Source organism: Lissotriton helveticus, chromosome 3_1 (genome assembly GCF_964261635.1).
Source record: "Lissotriton helveticus chromosome 3_1, aLisHel1.1, whole genome shotgun sequence".
In the NCBI taxonomy this organism is placed as follows: domain Eukaryota; kingdom Metazoa; phylum Chordata; class Amphibia; order Caudata; family Salamandridae; genus Lissotriton; species Lissotriton helveticus.
In genome coordinates, this window is record NC_136061.1 from 1,476,359,788 (window position 1) to 1,476,380,043 (window position 20,256).

Below are 20,256 nucleotides of genomic sequence, written 5' to 3' on the forward strand. Positions count from 1 at the left end.
TATGTTTTGGCCCGGTGGAGGGGAGTTGAGACCAAACTTAAAGGCTCCTGATTAGGGATACAGTAGACCAAACTTAAGGCCTCCTGATTAGAGATACAGTAATTAAGCCAAGCGTTCTTCATAAATTATGAGCTATGGACAAATTCTTTGATGGTTGGTTTGCAAAGCATCTCTTTGGTCTCCGAAAGTAGCCCCATTATCACCATCAAGGAATACACACCAATCAGAAGTCTGGATTAAAAAAAAAAAACTAGTTATGCCCAGGGTTGATAGTGACTCAAATAATTTTTTGTGGGAGGGGTCTCACTACAATTACATCAGGGCCACCACCTTTTGATCAGAACAACATGAGCCTCCATTTGAACATGCATAGATCTCTCCAACAGTAATGACTATGTGAAGGGGCACTGGTGGTAAGAGCAAAAGCAGCACTGGTGGGCAGCCTACGAACAAAACCAAAAGAAGGCGGTTGTTAGGAGGCAGTGCTACGTTAATGATTCAGACGGAAGAATGATGGTGGTAGTCTGTGAAAAGGGACGTGTTTAGAGGAGACATAGGGAAGGGTAAAGATGACATGCACTGCTCTTTCCTAGTGTGACACCGCCGCTACTCACCTGGGTTGTGCCTTCACTGGGGAAGTATTGGTAACAATTGATCCTTGCTCTTTTTCCAGGACCACCATAACGTCATTAAGGTTCTGATTCAACTGTAGAAAACAAAGGTGGGAAGCATGAGAAATGTAGTGGCCAGGACAAGCTCCTACATGCAGACTTATGGACAAGTGACTGCAATAAAACATTCGAGTATTACGTCTTCACAAAGAGACAACTCATGCTTCAGGAGAAACCACAGATGAACTCAAAAGAAAACTAACTTCCCAGTACAACACAAAGACACAAGCATGGCTACAAAGGCACTCCTTCTGGAATAGAAACCATCCTTGTCCCAACTGCGACACAAGGACACAGTCTTGGCTATAGATAAACTCTTACTGGGATGAAGGTTGCTCCATCTCAAGTACTACACAAAATACAACCAAGGTTACAAAAGGTTTTCATCTGGGTGGAGGTCATCATTCTTCCCACAGCTACAAAGGTACTCTTCTATAAGAGGAAGGTCGTTTTCAGCCACAGGACTACACAAAGACAGGCTTGCAGGGGAGCACTCTGGGAATAAGGCCATGATAACACTAACAATATGGGACTCAAGTGATGAATCAATGTAGCTAATAAACTTGTGATAAAACAGTTTGTTTTACACATCCTACCTTGCTCATTTCTTTGTGGAAGTTCTCTTCTAGACCGGCAATACTCTGGAATGTGTTGACGTAGAAACCAACACGACTGTTAAAGAAATTAAAAAAACATTCAGAATCATAAAGAATAATAGGCCTAGGCAGGGAACGTTGGCAAGGTTATATTCACGTAATGAGTAAGTAGACTTATTAGTGGTCAGAATTCCCTGCCACAGGATGGAAGCATAAGAAGGTATTTCAGGTAACATAAGATTCTGGAAAAAATGTACACTGGTGAACAATAGAAAGAATGTTGGCCGTAAGGAGTTATGCAGCTCTCCTAAAAGCTAGCCTGCTCCCATCGGCATCCCTCAACATGCATCACTTGCTGATTGACTCTCCTGATTAACTCTCTTGCAATCCGCTACACAGTAGCATATTTAATATAATTCGAAAAAGAATGGTATGTACATCTATCAAACAACCAATCAAGAACTGATTTCAAGGACTGCACTGCAAGAACATTTAGAAACTTGTCAAACCATGGTCATCAGGAAATTATCCTCCCTTGCACAAACATAAGGATATCCAACCATGAATAGAAAGGAAGGTCCTCCAGAGTAGAAGAGGGTCGGGGAGATTGGGCCTCCAGGACATAGAGAAATATTAACAGGTGAGCACAATTAAGGGTTTCTTTTGAGTGTCCACTCGGGAAAACAGAGGGCATATATGGAGTGGAGAATACTGCAAAGACACCTAAGGGAAGTGCTGTGGCTGCCTAGGTGAGCTCGTCCAGAGGCATCCCAAGTCTTCAACGTTTTTAGACCTACAATGGAAGTATGAGACATGATATCGAAAACTGGGAGCCTTACTACATTCCCCACTCCGTTTAATCCACTGCCTAGTGATGAACAGTTCACAGCATGGCGGAGGAGCGACTGTAATGCTGCAAGACCTGTTCAAAAAACTGAAAATTAATTCCTTCTCAGAACGTTAACAGGAATGTGGCCTGGGAGAGGAAGAGTGACGGACATTTTCAGCTTTGTCAATGAGCTCAGAATCAACGGGCTTCTACCACAGATTTTCGAGATTCAGAAGCTCTTCACTCTCTACAGATTCCCTAAAGGGATGAGTTCATATATCTATAATTAAATGATCGCAGCTCCCGATGATTATAAATTGTCATATATAAAAGAGTGGGAGGGAGCAGAGGGAGGAGATCCCTTAAGAAGATTGGGAATGGCTTTGAGCTACTATACCTGGGGTGATGCATAGTGTATAGGGCAGAGAAGCAAGCTACAATGTGATGTTCCAATTGTATAATACACCAAGAAGGCTCAAGACAGTGTTCCCTAACTGTGATGACTGTTGTTGGATGGGCTAAGGTATTTTGAGGACAATGTCACCTGTGTGGTGGTCATGTTCGAATCTCACAATCTACTGGAAAGACATTCTCAGCCCTGCTAGGGAGTTGTGCGCTTTCCTCTTGCAACTATACTACAGAGGTAATCCACGCACTGGTAGGCACCTCCCTGTGCACCTGGAGAGTCATAATTCCTATGCTATTGGCTGCAAAAGCAGACTATTTTGGTGAACTGAAAAAAAAACACAGGCACCAGACACCACACAGTGGGCAAGCCGCCTATGGTCTCTTAAGGCTAGGGAGAGGTTTACACATGGCTTGAGGGGCAAGGGTTCCTGCTTTGAATCTACATGGTGTCTGCGTATGTACTACATGCACATGACCGCTTCAACCCTTTCCTGCTCCAAGACATTATGGACATTGAGATTGACTCAGAGTTGGGGTCCTGGGTTATGGCTTGTGATGTCAGAAGAGTTGCTATGGTAATGTGCATCTTTGAGTTGGTGATCTTTCTATTGCTCTGCATGTATGATGGAAGTGAGGTGTTCTGCTTGATAAAATGAGAATGGGGTGAGATGGGAGGCTCACTGGCTCTTGCTGTTGGACCTCTGAGGGAGGTTGAGATGAGGATTAAGTTGTCAACTGATTTTCTAAACTGAAAAGCTTATTAAAAAGTACAGAATCGCTGTTCCGAATAGAACCTTTTTAACTATATAATGTTCTCAAGTCAGAGTATGGTAACTTACAATACAGCACATTAACTCTCATCTATAGGGCCATAAATGGGAACAATTTCATTTCATCGAACCTGTAGAAGGGAAAGGTTACATAAGAGTGCTATTAGTGCATGCTTCACTGACCTGTTCCACAGTGAAGGCAGCTCCTCCTGCAGATCTGTATTCATTTCCTCGAAGACCTTTTGACTTTTTAGTAACTCTTCCTCCGCCTTGACAACAGAGATAGAAATATTGGTCATCTGTACACTTGAATACTTTTCTAAAGCTGAGACAGTCTCTTCATCTGTGATACCCTGTAGAGCTGTACATCGGAAAGTGTGTGGCCACATTCCTTAACTCACATTTTATTGATGTATTCATTTATTGTGAGAGTTTTATACAGCGCTAGCAAGCCCCGAAGGTATCGGAGTGCTTTACAACAAGAAATATTCACATCAAAAAGAACCAGTCTATACAGAGCATTGTACTATGCAGGTATATATTGTCCGCTTCAAATCTGTGTATTTTAACAAGGTTAAAGTGTCTATTGCATCTTTAGTCTCCATATAAAGCTTCAGCTACAATTAAATGTCATCCTTAAGTCAATGCAAAACACGTGTAGGCCTGGCCACGCAGTACAAGACCACAGCTGACTCAAGGTCCAGTTTATTCGTAAACAGATGACTAGGTGAATGTTCTGATTTGTGAAAGAAAATGAACTGAATTAACTGTTAGTTTGCTCACAATCCAGTGCCGCTGAATTGTGAGCACTCTTGTTATAAAACACCCTAGGAAAAAAACTTGCCACCTCACAACCCCCTTTGTGGCAAGTTTTTTTCTAGGTTGTTTTATAGCAAGAGTGCGGATGTGGCTGCTTACAACTATGTTGGACACACAGGTATGTGTCACTAAATGTTAGAAGGACTGAACAATATATATTTTCATTTGCTTGATTTGACAAATGGTTACTGTTTCCAGTGGTCAAGTGCCAAACAACGAATGAACTAGTGATTTCGCCTTCTATTCGCAGACTTACTAATGTGAAGCTAATGGCCTCTTGTGGAACGTAACGTGTGCAAAGTTCTTTGAACCAGCATCATTTCAAATACTGGTACCACATTTAATTCAATTGATATGAAAATTCCAAGTGATCTTACGTGTAAATTCTTTGTGTCATCTTGGTATCACCCAACTTCTTTGAAATCTATTGAAAGTGTATTTCAACCATAAGGTCTGAAATTCACCCACCCATACACGTGGGATCAATTGGAAAGCAGACTTCAGTGACACAGAGCTGATCTTTCTTGCGTATCGTTTCAAATGAGGGAGAAATAGGGTGTGTTAGCACAATATTTTAGGTCCACTTTTCTTTTGGCTCGGGTACTGGGGTAAGTGTATTTTTACCCCTCTAAGAATCCTCTCACCAACAGCATACTAAGTAGAAAGGTTCACAGATTCTTACTTTTGTATTGGCAGGGCAGCTAAGATTGCAATGATTAAAAAGGCACACTGTATGCTATCCTATCTACGCCAAGCATACCACAAGTCCCAGTGTAGAATCAATGTTGCAGTAATGACTTCATTTTCTCCTACTCCAGATTAAAAATGGTGTGCATTTCATGGATAACATTTTCTGGTGATTACACTTCATTGCCACCGAACACATTCAGGCACACAAGGGCAATTGTGTATTTTTCTGTGGCGTGAAAAGAAATGACGAGTGACACTTTTGTAATGCTCCAATGACTTTCTAATGCTTTAAGTTTTGGACATAAGACCTCTTCTGCGTTTCTACAGCCTCGGCCATGTGCATCAAGCAGTTGGGCTTCTTACATTTTACAAAAGTTGGCAACCATAGCCCCGATAGGTACTCTTTGGAAGACTGGGACTATTTTATGTTTGTGTTTCTTGGTATTAACAAAAATCACTTGAGGCACTCAGACATAGTTAGTGCATCCTCACCAACTAGACAAACATACAATGCCTGAACCAATTACCATGCCTATTACTTTATCTGGAAAATACCTCACTATACCCAAACCACAACAGCAATTTCAGCAGAAAACATAAACAGCCCCTTTAACTTGCTGCTATAATGTTCTTTGAGCAAACGATGACCTCAAGTTGCGCACTAGGCTAGGACTTAAAAGCAGGTCCCAGAAAATCAGGGAATTCGTTTACTCCAGGTATTGACTTTAGCACCAGAGAGAAATGCTTTCTTGCAGAACAGCAAAGGACGCATAAGAATAAAACTTAGTGTTCAGCCCTAGTGTTACTCACATAGTTACTAAAATGCTCAAAGTATTTTTTTCTGAACAAAGATTCCCCAGCGCTCCCCCGGAAAGAGGAGCAGTCCATGGAAAGGTCGGCCTGCGCGTCAGCAAATGGAACGTTTTGGAGCCAGGTGCGTGCCATTCCACATGGCTCCCGCGAGCGCCGAGCACCAGACCCAAGTACGCGGACATTGACGTAAAACAAGGGAGCCCAGAGCGCGCTAGTGTGTAATTAGCAGCTTGTTGTGTATATTCTGCATCCACGGACGGCCATTTGTTTTCTGAAATAATGCCTTTGCGTTGCTACCTTGTTTCGCTCCGTCCTGTGATTTATGGAAAGACCATAGGCTGCCATTACATACCAAAGTTAAGTATTTAATTGCTCCTCCAACGGTGCAGCAAAGAAGCACTACTAGTATCCGTAAAATAATTTGGAACCCGCATTCTTTTCTGAATAAGTAACACAGACGTTCCAAAATTACATCTTTCTTTGCTGTTGCTCCTCGTATTTCTCAATTCACTCTGCTTGTTTGATAGGTTCTTATCCTTTTTGGCAACAACTAGTATCATTCTTTTTTTCTGTTTTAGTTGAGTTATGTATGCCTCTTCTATTACTTTTTGAATAGATAGATTAGTTGTGTGCTAATATGTAATGTTAAGCAGATGTGTATAGCGCAACTAATCACCTGTGAGGGAATTCAGGCTCTGGAGCAGGCAGGCTGACGGAATGTGAAGGATGTTGGGCGTCAGAACCTGCAGAAATATTCACAGAGCCAGGTCTGAAGCTTCTTGTGGAATTCAAGAAGTGAGGAAGAAGCCCTAGTGAGCCGAGGGAGGTTGTTTCAGATCTGGAGTGTGATGTGGGAGAATGCTCAACCCCCCGTTCTGTATTTGTGGATGTGGAGAGCCTGTGCAAGTGAGAGTGTGGCTGAGCATAGGTGTCTGGAGGGTTGGTGAAAGTGTAGGCAACTGTTCAGGTATGTTGGTTCAATTTTGTACACTGTCTTGTAAGCGTGTAGGTTGAATTGGCTTAATTTCTGGATGAGGAGCCAGTGGAGCTCTCTGACATGTGGTGAGATCTGGGTGCACCATGGGAGGTTGAGGACAAGTCTTTCTGCAACATTCTGGATGATCTGGAGTTAAAGGAGATAGTTGGACAGCCTAGCGTAGTGTGCGTTGCCATAATCTAGTCTGATTGTGATGAGGGTTTGCGTGATGCTGTGCCTGGTGTTCAGGGGTAGCCATTTGAATATCTTGCAAGCATGTGAAGACTGTGGAAGCAGGAAGAACTGACTGTGTTGACCTGCACTGTCATGTTCAGCTTGTCATCCAGGATGATTCCTAGGTTTCTGGAGTGGGCGGATGGTGTGGGTGGAGGTCCATGCTCGGATGGCTACGAGGTGGAGCCTCGTAGAGATTTCTTGTTCTCAATGAACAGCACTTTGTTGGATTTGAGTTTCAAGCAGTTGGATCTCATCCACTTTCCTACATTCACCATGTAGTTGGAGTAGTTGGCTCTGGAGGTGGTGGTCTTGTCGGCCAGAAAAAGGATCTGCTGGGTGTCATCCATGTAGGATTATGATGGTGATGCCTTGGTATCTGATGATGTTGGCTAGTAAAGTCATCAAGTTGTTGAACAGGTTGGGACTAAGATGAAGCTCGAGAGACTCAGCAATAAAGAATTTAGGATTCCATTGTGTAGGATAGTAGTCTGATTTGCTGTGTTCTTCCTGTGAGGGAGGAGCCTATCCAGTTACAGGCCAGTCCCTGGATGCCCATGTCATGCAGTCTTCTGACAATGGTGTAGTGGAATATCGTACTGAAGGTTGCGGAGAGGTCAAGTAGGATCAAGACTGCGATTTCTCAACAGTCCAGTATAGTGCAGGTGTCGTCTGTGGCCGCGATGAGTGCCAATTTGGTGCTGTGGTTGCTCTGAAATCCTGGCTGTGATCTGGGAGGTCATGGTGTTCAAGGTGGTTGGTGAGTTGGTTGCCTTCTCCATCACTTTAGCTGTGCATGGGAGCAGAGAGATGAGACTGAAGTTGCTCACCCACTTGGGTCGGCCGTTGGATTTTTGACGAGGGCGTTGAATGCTGCATGCTTCCAGTTATCTACAAGTGTGGCAGATTTGATGGAGGTGTTGATATGGGTGAAGGTGTTGCTGAATGTTGTAGATATCAATAATACTGGTAAAGTACTAAACGTTCATTTAAAGTCCAAGCTTTTTCCAGGAGTCTGGTTTTCAAACAGCACAGTTTATTTCGGTTTTTATTTTTTTTTAAATTGCTGGTCCTTTAATTTCCTTTTGAAGTTAGTGACGAGGCGAGGCGAGGCGAGGCGAATTCCTATGTAGCAAAATCCTTGGACAGAATGGAAACTAATGGTACAAAATGAGGAAACAACACTGAATCTATGACTGGTGGGACACCCTAAAATTCTTGCATACGTACATACGTACATATGTGTAAACAAATACATGCAGCCTAACATGTTTCCAACATGGCCAAAGTGCAGAAATTACATAGGTTTGCATTGTAAGAAAAAATACCCTCCTAACCCATGCCTAACAAATTTGCCTAATGAGGCGCCCACCAGGGGGCAGAACAATGAAAATTATAAAGGCAATTGTCGTGTGGGTGGGTTGTTTTCGCCTCGGTTTGCTGTGGCTCCTCTCTGATGAAGGTCGAGATGCGACCGAAATGCATTAGAAAATGAAAATGCCACCTTAGAAATAAAAGCTTTAACCAACCGGGATGTGTGCGGCTCAATCCTTTTTCTTGCAAAGAGGTTCGACAGACCATTAATGGCCAATACAATAGTCGTGTCAGAAGGAAATGTTTAAATAAATGCGTAAAAGATAATAAACATGAGTGATAACCCATACCAGGAAATCTTGTATATGTAACAATGTGTACAAACTTGCCTTGAAAAAACAGATAACAGAAAGAACAAGCAGTGCTAAGCCACACACAAGAAAACAAGGAACTCTGATTTAGAGGCCTTTATGTAAAACCTCATAAGTAAGTACGACCTCCCTTCTGGAATCACAAAGTAATCACCAGTGTTCATCTCAGCATCAGAGGATAGCAGTCACTAAAGCATCTCCTGGTAAGTATTTGGCCTTGCCGCTTACAGGATGAAACTGAGATGCTCTGTTAAACTATCAACAAGTGAGACACAGCATTACAATAAAATTTTACTGTCACGTGATAAATACTGGGTTATAATAGGTCTATGAAAAATCATTAAAGCTAATGTACAATTAGTTTATGAGTATTAGCAATGAATCCCTGAAGCAGCATTGATATCACAAAACCAGTTGGTTATCGCCTTGCCCATAAAAAGTACAAGGCCAAGAAAGATCCCAATAACTCAATTATTTCCATTAATGCTGGTTCACAGAAGACAGCACTTTCACAGTCAAAATTCCTACTCAGAATATCCCACTTGAAACATTCCACGTAAACTCATTTGTGTTGGCTTATTTTTTAGGCCTATGTGGAAAGAACCGGTAAAATCACCAGTCTTCTTTATGCTCGACAATATATGGGACATCATCAAGGAAACCCAAAACATTGCATCACCATAATAACTTTCCCTCAGAGGAGCATCAAACTGTGAGAGGTTGACTACAGGCTGCATATCCGGTCAGCTTCAACCAGGATCTGGTGTAACTGGCTGCTTGAAGGAGAACTGTGACAATAGGTGACCCTACAACTGCAAGCTCATGCAAGCTTGTGCCAGCTGTGTGCCAGTCTGCACATACGACCGTACAGACACCTTGAAAGCCCAGGGAACGCAAGGTATATGTTATAGACAGTCAGACCCCTAGACCAAGATACAAAGTAGGTTGCTCCTCAAGAAATGACCATCCAATCATATTCTCAGCATACAAAAAAAGAAATCAGACCTTTCTGTTCGTACATGCATCTCTCAAAGGCACAACAGGATTCTTTCAGCTTCCATGCATAGTATGCGTTTGTGAGTGAGTCTCCTTTGATATTGGATCACAAACAGCACAAAAGCAAGGCCTTCGGGCTCCCATTACGCAAGATCTACCATCTGTACGAGAAGTAAAATCACAGGCAGAGAGTCATTTAAGGGAATGTCAGTCCACCCTTGGCTGGTGGTAAAAAGGATGTTTGATGTATTTATAGACGGGAATTTGATTCCCACTGAGGGCTCCAAGTGTGCATGGAGCGAAATGACTATCGCACAGTTGGGTGGGGGCAGAATGGGAGCACTAACCGGGGATGGGTGAGCAGATCTTCCCACTCACATGTGAATGTTACTGTGTGAAGTGAGCCTAGCCTCCTCTGCAACCAGAACGTCAATTACAGAGCCGGAGAAAGAAGGCTGCAGGTGCACGCTATGCATTTTCCCTGTCAGCACAGCACATTCCAGATTGACGCTTGCACTATAATTAATGGGCAGAGGGAAAGCAGTTGACATATTACAGAACCGTGGCCTTCCCACACCGCCCTTGGTGCCCCTGCAAGAGAATAAAGGACTGTATTCCTCAAGGACAGTTGGTGTTATACCTTGATCTATTCAGAGCATCAACCATGTTCCTGAATTTGTGAAGCAAAGGACTGTCTTTCTGGTACTACTGATATTTAGGGGCTGATTTTGGAGCTTGGCGGAGAGAGTACTCAATTGCTGTGCCAGAGTACACTCTACTCGGTACACTTCTCCTCCTCCGACGAACTGCACTGAACAAAGCCATGTTTAAACATCCATTTGCTGTATTTCAGTGCCACCTACTGGTCACTAGAAGACCTGCAAGAGAAATGCGGACGATATAACAACATGATCTTGACAGGAACTGAAGACCACTAAATGCAAGCAATGACAATGCCAATTGGTTGTGTTTGCATGTTAAGGTAGCACAACTGATTGCCAATGCCATGCTCGTTTCATAATGTGCAGAAGCTCTACAGGCATTCTATTTTCTGCCTTAATGGCCTCCCAAGAACCAGACCAATATCCTTCACCATCTTTGAACGCTAATTATTTGCTGAAACATTCTGCAGATGTGATGTGAATGTCGTAACACCCACAAGTTTCCTCCACCTCAAGATTAAGGGTGGGTGGAACTTAAGGAGTTTCACTCCATAGAATTCCATGGAATTACATGAAAACTCCACGAGATTCCGCCGAATTCTGCAAACGGGATGAAATCAGCACTTTGTGCTGCTCGGGCTGATTTTTTGGGGGGGGAAAAATCTTTTTTTTCTTAACATTGCTCAGTGACTTTTACAATTCATAGCAGTGTTCAATAGGCAAGCAATAGGATGACAGTACATTATACATTCATATGCGTACGGGGCAATAAGGTAGGTCAATGACAATCATCCTTCTTGTCCGACCCCATCCCCAACCGACCCGATACTTCCGCAAGGGTCCCCAGACCCTCCTCCATTTCTTCACACAACCCCTCGCAGATTGTTTCTTCCGCTCTTTGGCTCCAGTCCAGGTCACGCACCCACTGATCCCACTGAGGGGGCGCATGCGCCCCCCATGCGCGAGCTATATTTCTCTTACCGACCCCAGCCGCCATGGCCAACCAGATTTCATCATACCTGGACTAGTCTGTGGGACCCTTAATCATCAATAATAACCACTTGGGCTCCATCGGGACCAATGATCCCACCACTGTCGACATGTTCTGTGCTACTTTGGTCCAATAGGGCACTATGTAGCGGCAGTCCCACAGTATATGGAAAAAGGTCCCCTCCCCCTGGCATCCTCTCGTACACTGGGGAGACAGGCTCCTGCCCCAGGAAAACAGGTGAGTTCGAGGGTAGAATACCCGATGCAAGATTTTTAATTGTACCAGATGAAACCTGACCCGGATGGCGATTTCGCGGGGGCTCTGCAGGGCATCTGCCAATCTTCGTCTTCTAGGCCTCCGAGGTCCTCCTCCCATCTCTCCCTCAGGGATACGAGGTGGTCTGGCATATTGCTTATAAGCTTTCGGTAGATAGTGGCCGTGGGTTTCTCTGAGATGGGGTCCAGCAGGAGCCTGTCCTCCATGGGAAGAGTATTCCAGGATTGAAGGGTATGTGGGTATGTATGGCGTGCGTAAGGCGCAAGTAATGGGAGTGTTGGGAGTCTGCCATGTGATACTCTTTTTTTAGATAGTCAAATGTTCTAGGCGTGTTCCCCTTCCAGACATCACCCAGGTAGTAAATCCTGATCAATTTCCAGCCCTTGAAGCCCGTTAGTTGTGTAACTTGCATCAACTGGTCCCCGAACCAGAGCAGGGTCCTGCCTGTTATGGCACCTGCCTAACCCAGATACTTATTGGCCTCCCTCCAACACTGTATCACCACCCCTGTGTGCGAGGGCAGATCCCGGCATTGCTTTCGTGAGTAGAGAAGAGGCTTGCAGTTGCCCCCAGGCATGACATATCTATCTACCCTGTAAGCAGGTTCCGATCTCGTCACATACGTCCAATCATTGACGACTTGTAATTGGGATGCCGTCGTACACCCCCCTCATAAGCTTGCGCAATGCTATCCTCGGGCTCCCTCCGTCCCAAAGAAGCGTCCACAGAGCTTGGGCTATGCGCTTAAAAACTCCACCAGGACCGGGTACAGTGTGTTTTGCAAGATGTAGAGAAGGCGCGGCAATGCCAGCATCTTGAAGAGCGCAGCGCGCCCCATCAAAGAGAGGTAATGACCGCCAGTGGGCAACGTCCGATGCGAAGCGCACCAGGTGCGGCTCAAGATTTTCCGTGAAGAACTCCGCTCTGTCCCTGGTGACATAGACCCTGAGATACTTAAATCCCCCAGTAGCTAACGTGGCTGGACAACCCTCGGGATCCGCGCGGGGGAGGGGGGGGAGCCTGAAAGTGAGTAAATCAGAGACTTAGCCCAGTAAATCGTGTAGCCGGAGTAACTACCAAAGAGTTCGAACAAATGAAGCACCCGCGTCATCGAGTGATAAGGTCTGGCCATATAGAGGACAATGTCATCGGCGTATGATGATATACGCTCCTCCCAGTCGTCGGTTAATGCTAGGCCCGAGAAAGATCGATCCCTTCGAACCCAGTGGGCCAACGGCTCCAGGGTCAAGGCAAAAAAGAGGGGGGACAGGGGACATCCCTGCCTGGTACCCCTACGCTGGGGAAACGTTCAAGACATCGCTCCGTTGACCCTCACTCTTGCCACTGGCTGTTCATATAACAGGCGCACCCAGCTACAGAAGACCGGCCTAAAGCTCAGACGCTGCAGCACCATAAGTAAGTACGGCCATTCAATGCTGTCAAAGGCCATTGAGGCGTTCAGCGCCATCAAGGCCGTTTGGGTGTCGCCCACGTCCTCTGTCATGTACAGTACGCCATACAGCCGCCGTACATTATGTTGCGTACTCCTGTGGAGCATGAACCCCGACTGGTCCAAGTGTATCAGGTCTGGCAGTACCGAGAGCATTTTCGTCGCTAAGGCTTTGGCCAACACCTTGGCCTCTACGTTGAGGAGCGAGGTAGAGCGATAGGACGAGCATTGGTCCGGCGATTTGCCCGCCTTGTGTATGACCACAATCGTGGCCTCCGTCTGGTCGGGTGGGAGCCTACCCATCTCGCGCGCCTCAAGGAGCATCCGTCGCAGCGGGTCAATCACGACGCTTGCTTGCCTCTTGTACAGTTCCACCAGGAGCCTATTGGGTCCCTGGGCTTTCCCATCCTGAACTGAATTGAGGGCCTCTCCCAGTTCCAATCACGACAATTCAGCCTCTAAGCTGTCAGTTTGCTCTTGGGACAACACTGGCAGGGCGAAGTCCCGCAGGAACTCCTCACAATCCCCGATGCTGCGTGGCGAGGGAGTAGGCATGCGGCTCACCCTCCGCCAAAGAGCGCAGCTCCTTTTGCTTGAGGGCAAGTTCATGTTTTTGTTCCGCTGAGAGGGTCTGCCAGTGTCCCGTTCCAGGGCTTCAATTTCACGTTCCAACTGCGTGACCATAAGTGCCTCCTCCTTTTTTTGAGCGCCAATAAGTGCTTGGACCTGGCCCCGTAAGACTGTTTTATACGCTTCCCACAGGACTACCTGGGAGTCCTTCCCGAATCCTGTCTGTTAGGGAGCCGTCCTTAAGACGCCATGGGTCTATTCTGGGAAAGGGCGCCCTGGCAGTTATTGCCCCTCTAAGAGTGACCCCCACTGGTGAGTGATCTGAAATTCCCGGGGCCATGATACAGGAGTCTGTGAGGTCGCCTAGTTGATCCCCGGGGCGAAAAGATGGTCTATCCTATAGAAGGACCCGTGCCTGGCTGAGTAAAAGGAGTAATGCCTTTGTAAGGGGTGATGTTCGCGCCATATGTCCCTGAGGCCCATAGCTTCAATAAAGCTCTACAAACCTGCTTTCCCCTGCTACCCCGCCTCTTCCCAGAGCGATCTAAGTCCGCATCCATGACCGCATTAGTGTCCCCCCCCAAAAACAAGAGTGCCACGGGGAAGGTCCGCCAAATGGGTCACTAGCTTTGCATATGTCAGGGCATGCAGACCGGGTGGGATGTAACAGGAGCTAAATACTACCGTGCGCCCCTCTCACTTGGCTGCCATACAGCCCGATTCTTCCGTCCAAGTGCTCGATAATAGCATTGGGAGGGCATTACGGACTTGAATCCCCACCCCCTGGACCCAGACGTGAACGCGGAATGGATCACCATTTTATAACCGAACAGTTCCAGAGCCCTGCAGGTATTCCCCCGCAGGTGCGTCTCCTGTAGGAGCACTACGTCAGAGGCGTGGCATTTCACATGCTGCAGGACCAACGTCCACTTTATTTTATTGCCCAATCCATTAACATTCCACGACCAAATCTTTATACGTGCCTGGTCACCCATCAAAAGACAAAGGCTTAACTCGTCCCAGATCAGGTGTATGCCACTGCTTGCTGTTACAATTCACCAACAAAACATCTGAGTTCAAGATGTCATGAGCAAAACATACACAACCGCCCCAACTCCTACCCCCCCACCCAACCCCATGCCTCCCTCCCTGCACAGTGGGTCCCCAACCACACACCTAAGAAACATGCAGAGTGCATGTCGGCCTAAAAGCCCCATACCAACTGAAGGAGGGAACATAAGCCTGCAACCGCAGAAGAAGACATACTTGGCTAACGGAATGCACACCCCATGGATAAATCCCTTTACCCGGAGCCCAACTCCCCAACCCCAAAGCCTCCTTCCCCTCATCTCGAAAAACAATTGTCAGAGACCATGCGTTATCGCCAACAAACCACATACAAGGTCAAAACGTATAGTTTAGGAGGAGTCCACAGTCCTTAAGTCTCCCGCTTAAATACTCCCGGCGGGCAAAGGCCTGCGAGACACGCACCCCCCCCTCGCCTCCCATAAACAAGACACACCCCAGCAGCGCCACTAAGATAGTCACTTGGGTGATGTCTGCTCGGACTGTTGGGACTCTCGTAGGTGAGTGCCACTGTTCTGGGTCCCCGGACCAGCTCAGTTATGGGTCGGACGGCGCAAACCACTCTGGCGGCCCACGGTACGCCAGCCCTCCATCCAGTCGTGAGCCTCCACCGGTGAGTCGAAGAAGAAGACCTTTTCGCCATCCAGGACTAAGTCTGGCCGGGAACAGCATCGTGTACTTTAGTCCTTGATCTCTGAGGGCCCTTTTGACCCCTTCGAACGATCTGCGCTGGCGCTGGCCACGGAGCGTGAAATCTGGGAAGAAGCGAATCGTGGCATTGTCCAAATGCAGGTCACCGGACACCCTCGAGGCTTGTAGGATAGCATCCCGATCTCTATAGTTCAAGATCCGGGCAATGATGGTGCGGGGAGGGGCCCCTGGCTTGGGCCTCCCGCTCAGTGCCCGGTGAGCTCTCTCCACTGAGAAGAAGTTAGAGAGGCGTTTCGGCTTCAGATGCTGGAGTATGAGAACCTCCACAAAGTAGTCTGCGGACGGTCCCTCCATGCCTTCCGGAACCCCAACACTACGGATATTGTTGCGCCGCGCCCGGCCTCCCTGATCTTCTAGGCGGGTGGCCATATCAGCTTGATTTTTCTTAAGAGTGGCCACCTGCTCTTCAAGCCTCTTTGTTTTGGACTGTAGGCTACCTATGCCGCTCTCTGCCTCTGCCACCTTGTCGGACATCTTGCCAAAATCTGCGCAGAGCAAGTTGACTTCTTCCGTTACCGAGTCTAGTTTAGGTTCCATTGTGCCACGCATCTCCTTGATGGCACCCCGCATCTCCTGTATGGCCAACATAATGTCCCTAAGCGATGAATCAGGCCCCTCGTCTCTCGCTTCACCGTGCTGGCTCCCACCTAGTTGATCCTCTTCTTTCCCTATGCCGACTGTGTATTTATCGATATGATTAGTCTGGCCCTGCGCTGGTAGTCTGTTACGACCCATTGCACCGCGTTCCGGACCGGGAATCAACCCGGCCCACTGTGCCTTGCCCCCAGGCCTATCCACAACGCATGCGAGGGTGCAGACAGCCGTGTGTCACCAGGCCCCTTGGGGTTCAATTTGTTGTCTGTTGGATGGCTCGGATCCCCACCCCGTCAACCTCCAAACCTCTGGACTTCTCGCAGTTTGCCCGGCTCTCGAGGAGAACTATGCCTCTAGAACTTGTCACACTCCCAGGCCAGCGCCAGCTACGCAGACCCGGGTGCAGATCTGATCCTGTTGTGCGGGGGGGGACTCCAGGTCTGCTGCAGGGGGGACAGCACATTCCACCACGCTGGGTGCCAAGCTTCAGATTACGTAGGAGCCAGCACCCACAAGACTGTCGCAGTAGGGGGCTACCCTCCAGGCCCCGCTCTCTCCCGCCGCCACCGCACTGCGGCCACTGCCGCCCTGTCGGCCACGGTGGGACTCGTGATGAGGTAAAGACTGTACTGCACGTTACACGCCCAATGTCCCCATCGCAGTTCTAGGATTCTCTGGCCCTGCAGCTTCTCTGTCACAAGCCGCCATTTTACAGGTCTCCACAATTTCGTCGCCGCTCTCACTCAGTTTTAGGCCTCAGTCCAGGCCCTGCTCTCTCCAGGACGCTCCAGCCACCACCGCACTTCGGCCACTGCTGCCCTACCAGCCACGGTGGGACTCCTGATGTGGTAAAGACTGTACTGCACGTTACACGTCCAATGTCTCCACTGCAGTACTATGGTTGTCTGGCCCTGCAGCTTCTCTGTCACAAGCCGCCCGAGCCGCCATTTTTGCAGGTCACCACAATGTCGCCCCCGCTCTCACTCAGGTCTAGGCCTCAGTCAAGGTCCTGCGCCTGTGCCTCACGCTCTCCAGGGACGCTGATAATAGGCCTTGTCTGGTCTGGCCCCCGGGCCTCCCCGCGTCTGTGTGCTGCCACGTCGCAGCCTTTCCCGCGGCGCCCCCGGGCTCCGCAGTTAATCCCCACTTGGCTTTGATATCCAAGGCCGGCCACCGTGCATCTAACTATAGCGTTCCTGGCCCTCCTCAGGCCCGCTCAGTCCCCAGCCCGCAACGGCACTTGAGGCCACCCGGCGGTTGCCGATGCCAGGAGTGCAGCAGCCACCAGGACGCAGGTCCCTCCTACTGCTGAGCACGTCCTTCGCCGACGGTAACCCTCATGTGCTGGCACCCCCGCACACAGCAGCCGTCCTGCAGCAGATTCCTAGGAGCTTTACCAGGCGCAGGAATTCAGCTGCGGAGCTTGACAGCGGCGGGCGCCATTTCCTCGCAACCTGACTCGCACCCTTTTGCCTTCACTCAGCAGCCTGGGAACACCCTTCAACAGATCGCTGCGGGACGCAAATGTCGAGGACCATCTCACCGCAGCTTCACAGGTTGGTGGGCCCGTTAGTGGGATCGGATAATGCCGGATTGTAGGTGTATTATGCCGATCTGCTACAGCAGCTCTTCTAATGTGCGGCCATCTCCCTTGGCTGCAGGCCACACCCCCCCCCCCGCTCGGGCTGATTTTTAACGCTGACAGCTTCTTCTGTGTTGCAAAATCAGCAGGAACAGCACCACGCAATGCGCAAAAGGGTGATGCAGCTTTGCTGCCACTCAAGTAGATTTTCTACTAAAAGCAGCTTTCTCACCTTGACTAGTCGTGACTGTCCGCCTTGGGAAAATCTTGCAGGGTGCCCTCCTAGTGCCCGAAAATTGCACCAGAGGATATCAATTCTTGCTCAGGCTTGCTAACTTACCGTTGGCGAGCTGCGTGTGAGAAAAAACTCCACCACGAGGTGATTGACGGAACTTGACCAGAACTCTGTTGTGTGGCCACAACCCCACCAAATCCGCAAGCTGAGCTAAATTTATCGCCCACCCCTATTCGAGCCACTGATGTCCTTTATACAGATGAAATGTGACTGCAGCAATTGGAACATAGTAAAGAAGGAAATGATCCAGACAGGCATCAAGAAAACGTTAGCAGAATACAATATAAATTATCAGGATAAAAAGCCTGGTTAATTAAAAAAAAAGCCAGCAACATTGTTCTAAAAATGCGAAAGTGTATTCTAGCAGTGAAGTCACTGCCCTCCAGCTCTGGGGGACCAATGCTAAAAGTTAGAAAAAGTATAAAAAGATTACAGAGTTTTTTTTTTACACCTAGATCGTTCACAGTAGACAAAAATGTCATTAACATTTCCAGGACAAATACTAATATGTTATACTACTAACTTGTATCAAATATTCATAGTATCGCGTTACTCAGTTACTTGCCAGAATAAATACTGTCACATGCTGTTACAAGTCGCATGCTAAATCACAGCAACAAAGGCGCCCAAAGCACATGCAGGGTTAGAGGTTAGGGTTGAGTCTATGGTAGGTGTCATGGTTCAGAGGGGTTCAAGGTGTTAAGGTTTAGGTTAGGGTTGTTGTTAGGGAAGGTTGGCATTCACCTGATTTCGGAGCAGATTAGTCTGAGCAACAAGATGCGCCTGTATTTTTCCCTGGCACCACTGGGGCGCCGCCTTTTCGAGCAGCGAAACAGGCTGTTGGTAAAGTTGCAGCACCACAAAGACAAAAAACAGAAAGAGATATGTAAGAGCCCGTTCACAGGGAACACTTCACACTCCGGGGTGAAAACAGCAAGGCAAGAAAAAGGCAGGCAGAAGACCCCTGGGAGCAGCTCATTGGAATTAGTAGTTATGCCCCAGGTGGGTGGTGCCACACTGCAGCTGGTGGCACAAATCAACAGCAGGCCCACTGCGAAGAGCAACAAACAAGAAAGGTTAGTCACATACTATAGAAGACACAATGTAATAACAGGAACGCTCATTGGAATGATCCCACAGTTACTCCCCCTTCTGGTGGCTACTATGTTAGTGGACTCCGCTTGAACTGTGGCCTTCTTTCACGGACCCAGCACGCCCTCCCAGCTTTCCACGAGGAGTATCGTGTGAGGCAGTCCTGTGCCTAGCTCTGTCTAGGGGCAGCTAGGAAGGTTTGCATCGCACTCTCTGGGTCTGACAAATAAATAGTGGAAACTCTACCAAGGAGGCGATATGGATGGTCATCTGGTCACTCCAGCTGCATTGTTTTTCTGGCATTTCAGGCAGCCTTCTTAAGTGGTCAGTAACTTGGGTCCCCAAATAAGATACCCCTCGGTTGTACACACACTTGGCAGGCTGCTTTCTACGAATTGTAAAACCATATTATGGGCCTATGACATCACTTCTGAGGCAAGGAAAATTGTGCTTGAAGTGGTACGTTTAATTCGAAGCTCATGGTCAAAACTTTTTTTCCCCACAAATGTAAAGCAACAGCAAGTGTAAGCGGTTTCCTGACCACCTGGACAGCGGTTCTATCGTCTTTACCAGGGCTGCTTAGTATTCTTTTCAAGAAACCAATCCCCACAAACAATCCTAAGCAAAGGTCTGGCCAGTGCGTGTGTGCGAATTATTGAGGATGGGCCCTTGACAAGCATCCCACATAGAAGCCGAAGCACACACTCCCACGCTTTCTATACCCATAAAAACTGCTCAGCAGCACCTCAGCACACAGGCGAAGGCGCAGGTCGCAATGTCTCAGAGAATCCCAAAGCACTCAATGCTAGTAGTCCCAGTATGGGCAGCAAATGAAATACCGTTTCATATTAGTTTACCATTCTAAGAAAGCAACGGGTCAGGTATCTTGAAACAGTAAACAAATGCAAAATTGTAACAATAAGCATTCTAAAAGTAATCCATGGGTGACCACTGTGTAAGGATTCTTGTTATAATGTATAACAAAAAATGATAGTAGCCTGTGTGTCTGATTGTACGCACACCCATGGGCAGATAGCTTGGAATTGTTTTACATAAAGAACAGCAAAAGCCTACTCTTCCCAGGATGGATGCCTACGCTTGCGCATATGCAGACGGCCGTCTTGGTGTGGGTTTGGGGCCCATTTAAAATCAGCACTGCTAGCAGTGTCCGCACAAAGTGAGGTGAACTGCATGCAGCAGCAAAGGCCCAATGGCACTGGGTTTGTAGTGGTCATGCCCTCGCAAAACAAAATGTGAAATAAAAAGGGAAGATGTATGTATTTTTAAGAGACACATTTTCTCACTAGTCCCTGGTACAGAAGCGGTGTACCTGTGTGGCATATGTACACACTGGAGAAAACTAAAGGCCACCAAAAGAGGGGAAGCAACTGCTGAAGTGGACAGATCCACTGTCCTATGTTGTAGTGGGAGAAAGCAAAATTGGAATTACACTACAACAT

The 20,256-nt window shown here is 47.6% G+C and overlaps 1 protein-coding gene across 12 annotated transcripts in view; it reads right to left on the bottom strand.

Moving 5' to 3' along the window:
- The window catches only part of BIN1 (bridging integrator 1), a 617,822-nt gene that overhangs the window by 224,236 nt on the left and 373,330 nt on the right, over nucleotides 1-20,256 (bottom strand). For 9 of the 12 annotated variants that reach the window (XM_078682096.1, XM_078682097.1, XM_078682098.1 and 6 more), the window contains exons 7-10: nucleotides 18,449-18,541; nucleotides 3,458-3,543; nucleotides 1,268-1,343; nucleotides 615-706 (exon numbers count right to left, since the gene is read on the bottom strand). In XM_078682096.1, coding sequence (XP_078538222.1) covers nucleotides 615-706; nucleotides 1,268-1,343; nucleotides 3,458-3,543; nucleotides 18,449-18,541 — 347 coding nt within the window. The remainder of the gene's footprint in view (nucleotides 1-614; nucleotides 707-1,267; nucleotides 1,344-3,457; nucleotides 3,544-18,448; nucleotides 18,542-20,256) is intronic. The other 3 variants (XM_078682100.1, XM_078682106.1, XM_078682107.1) reach the window with 1 other exon arrangement.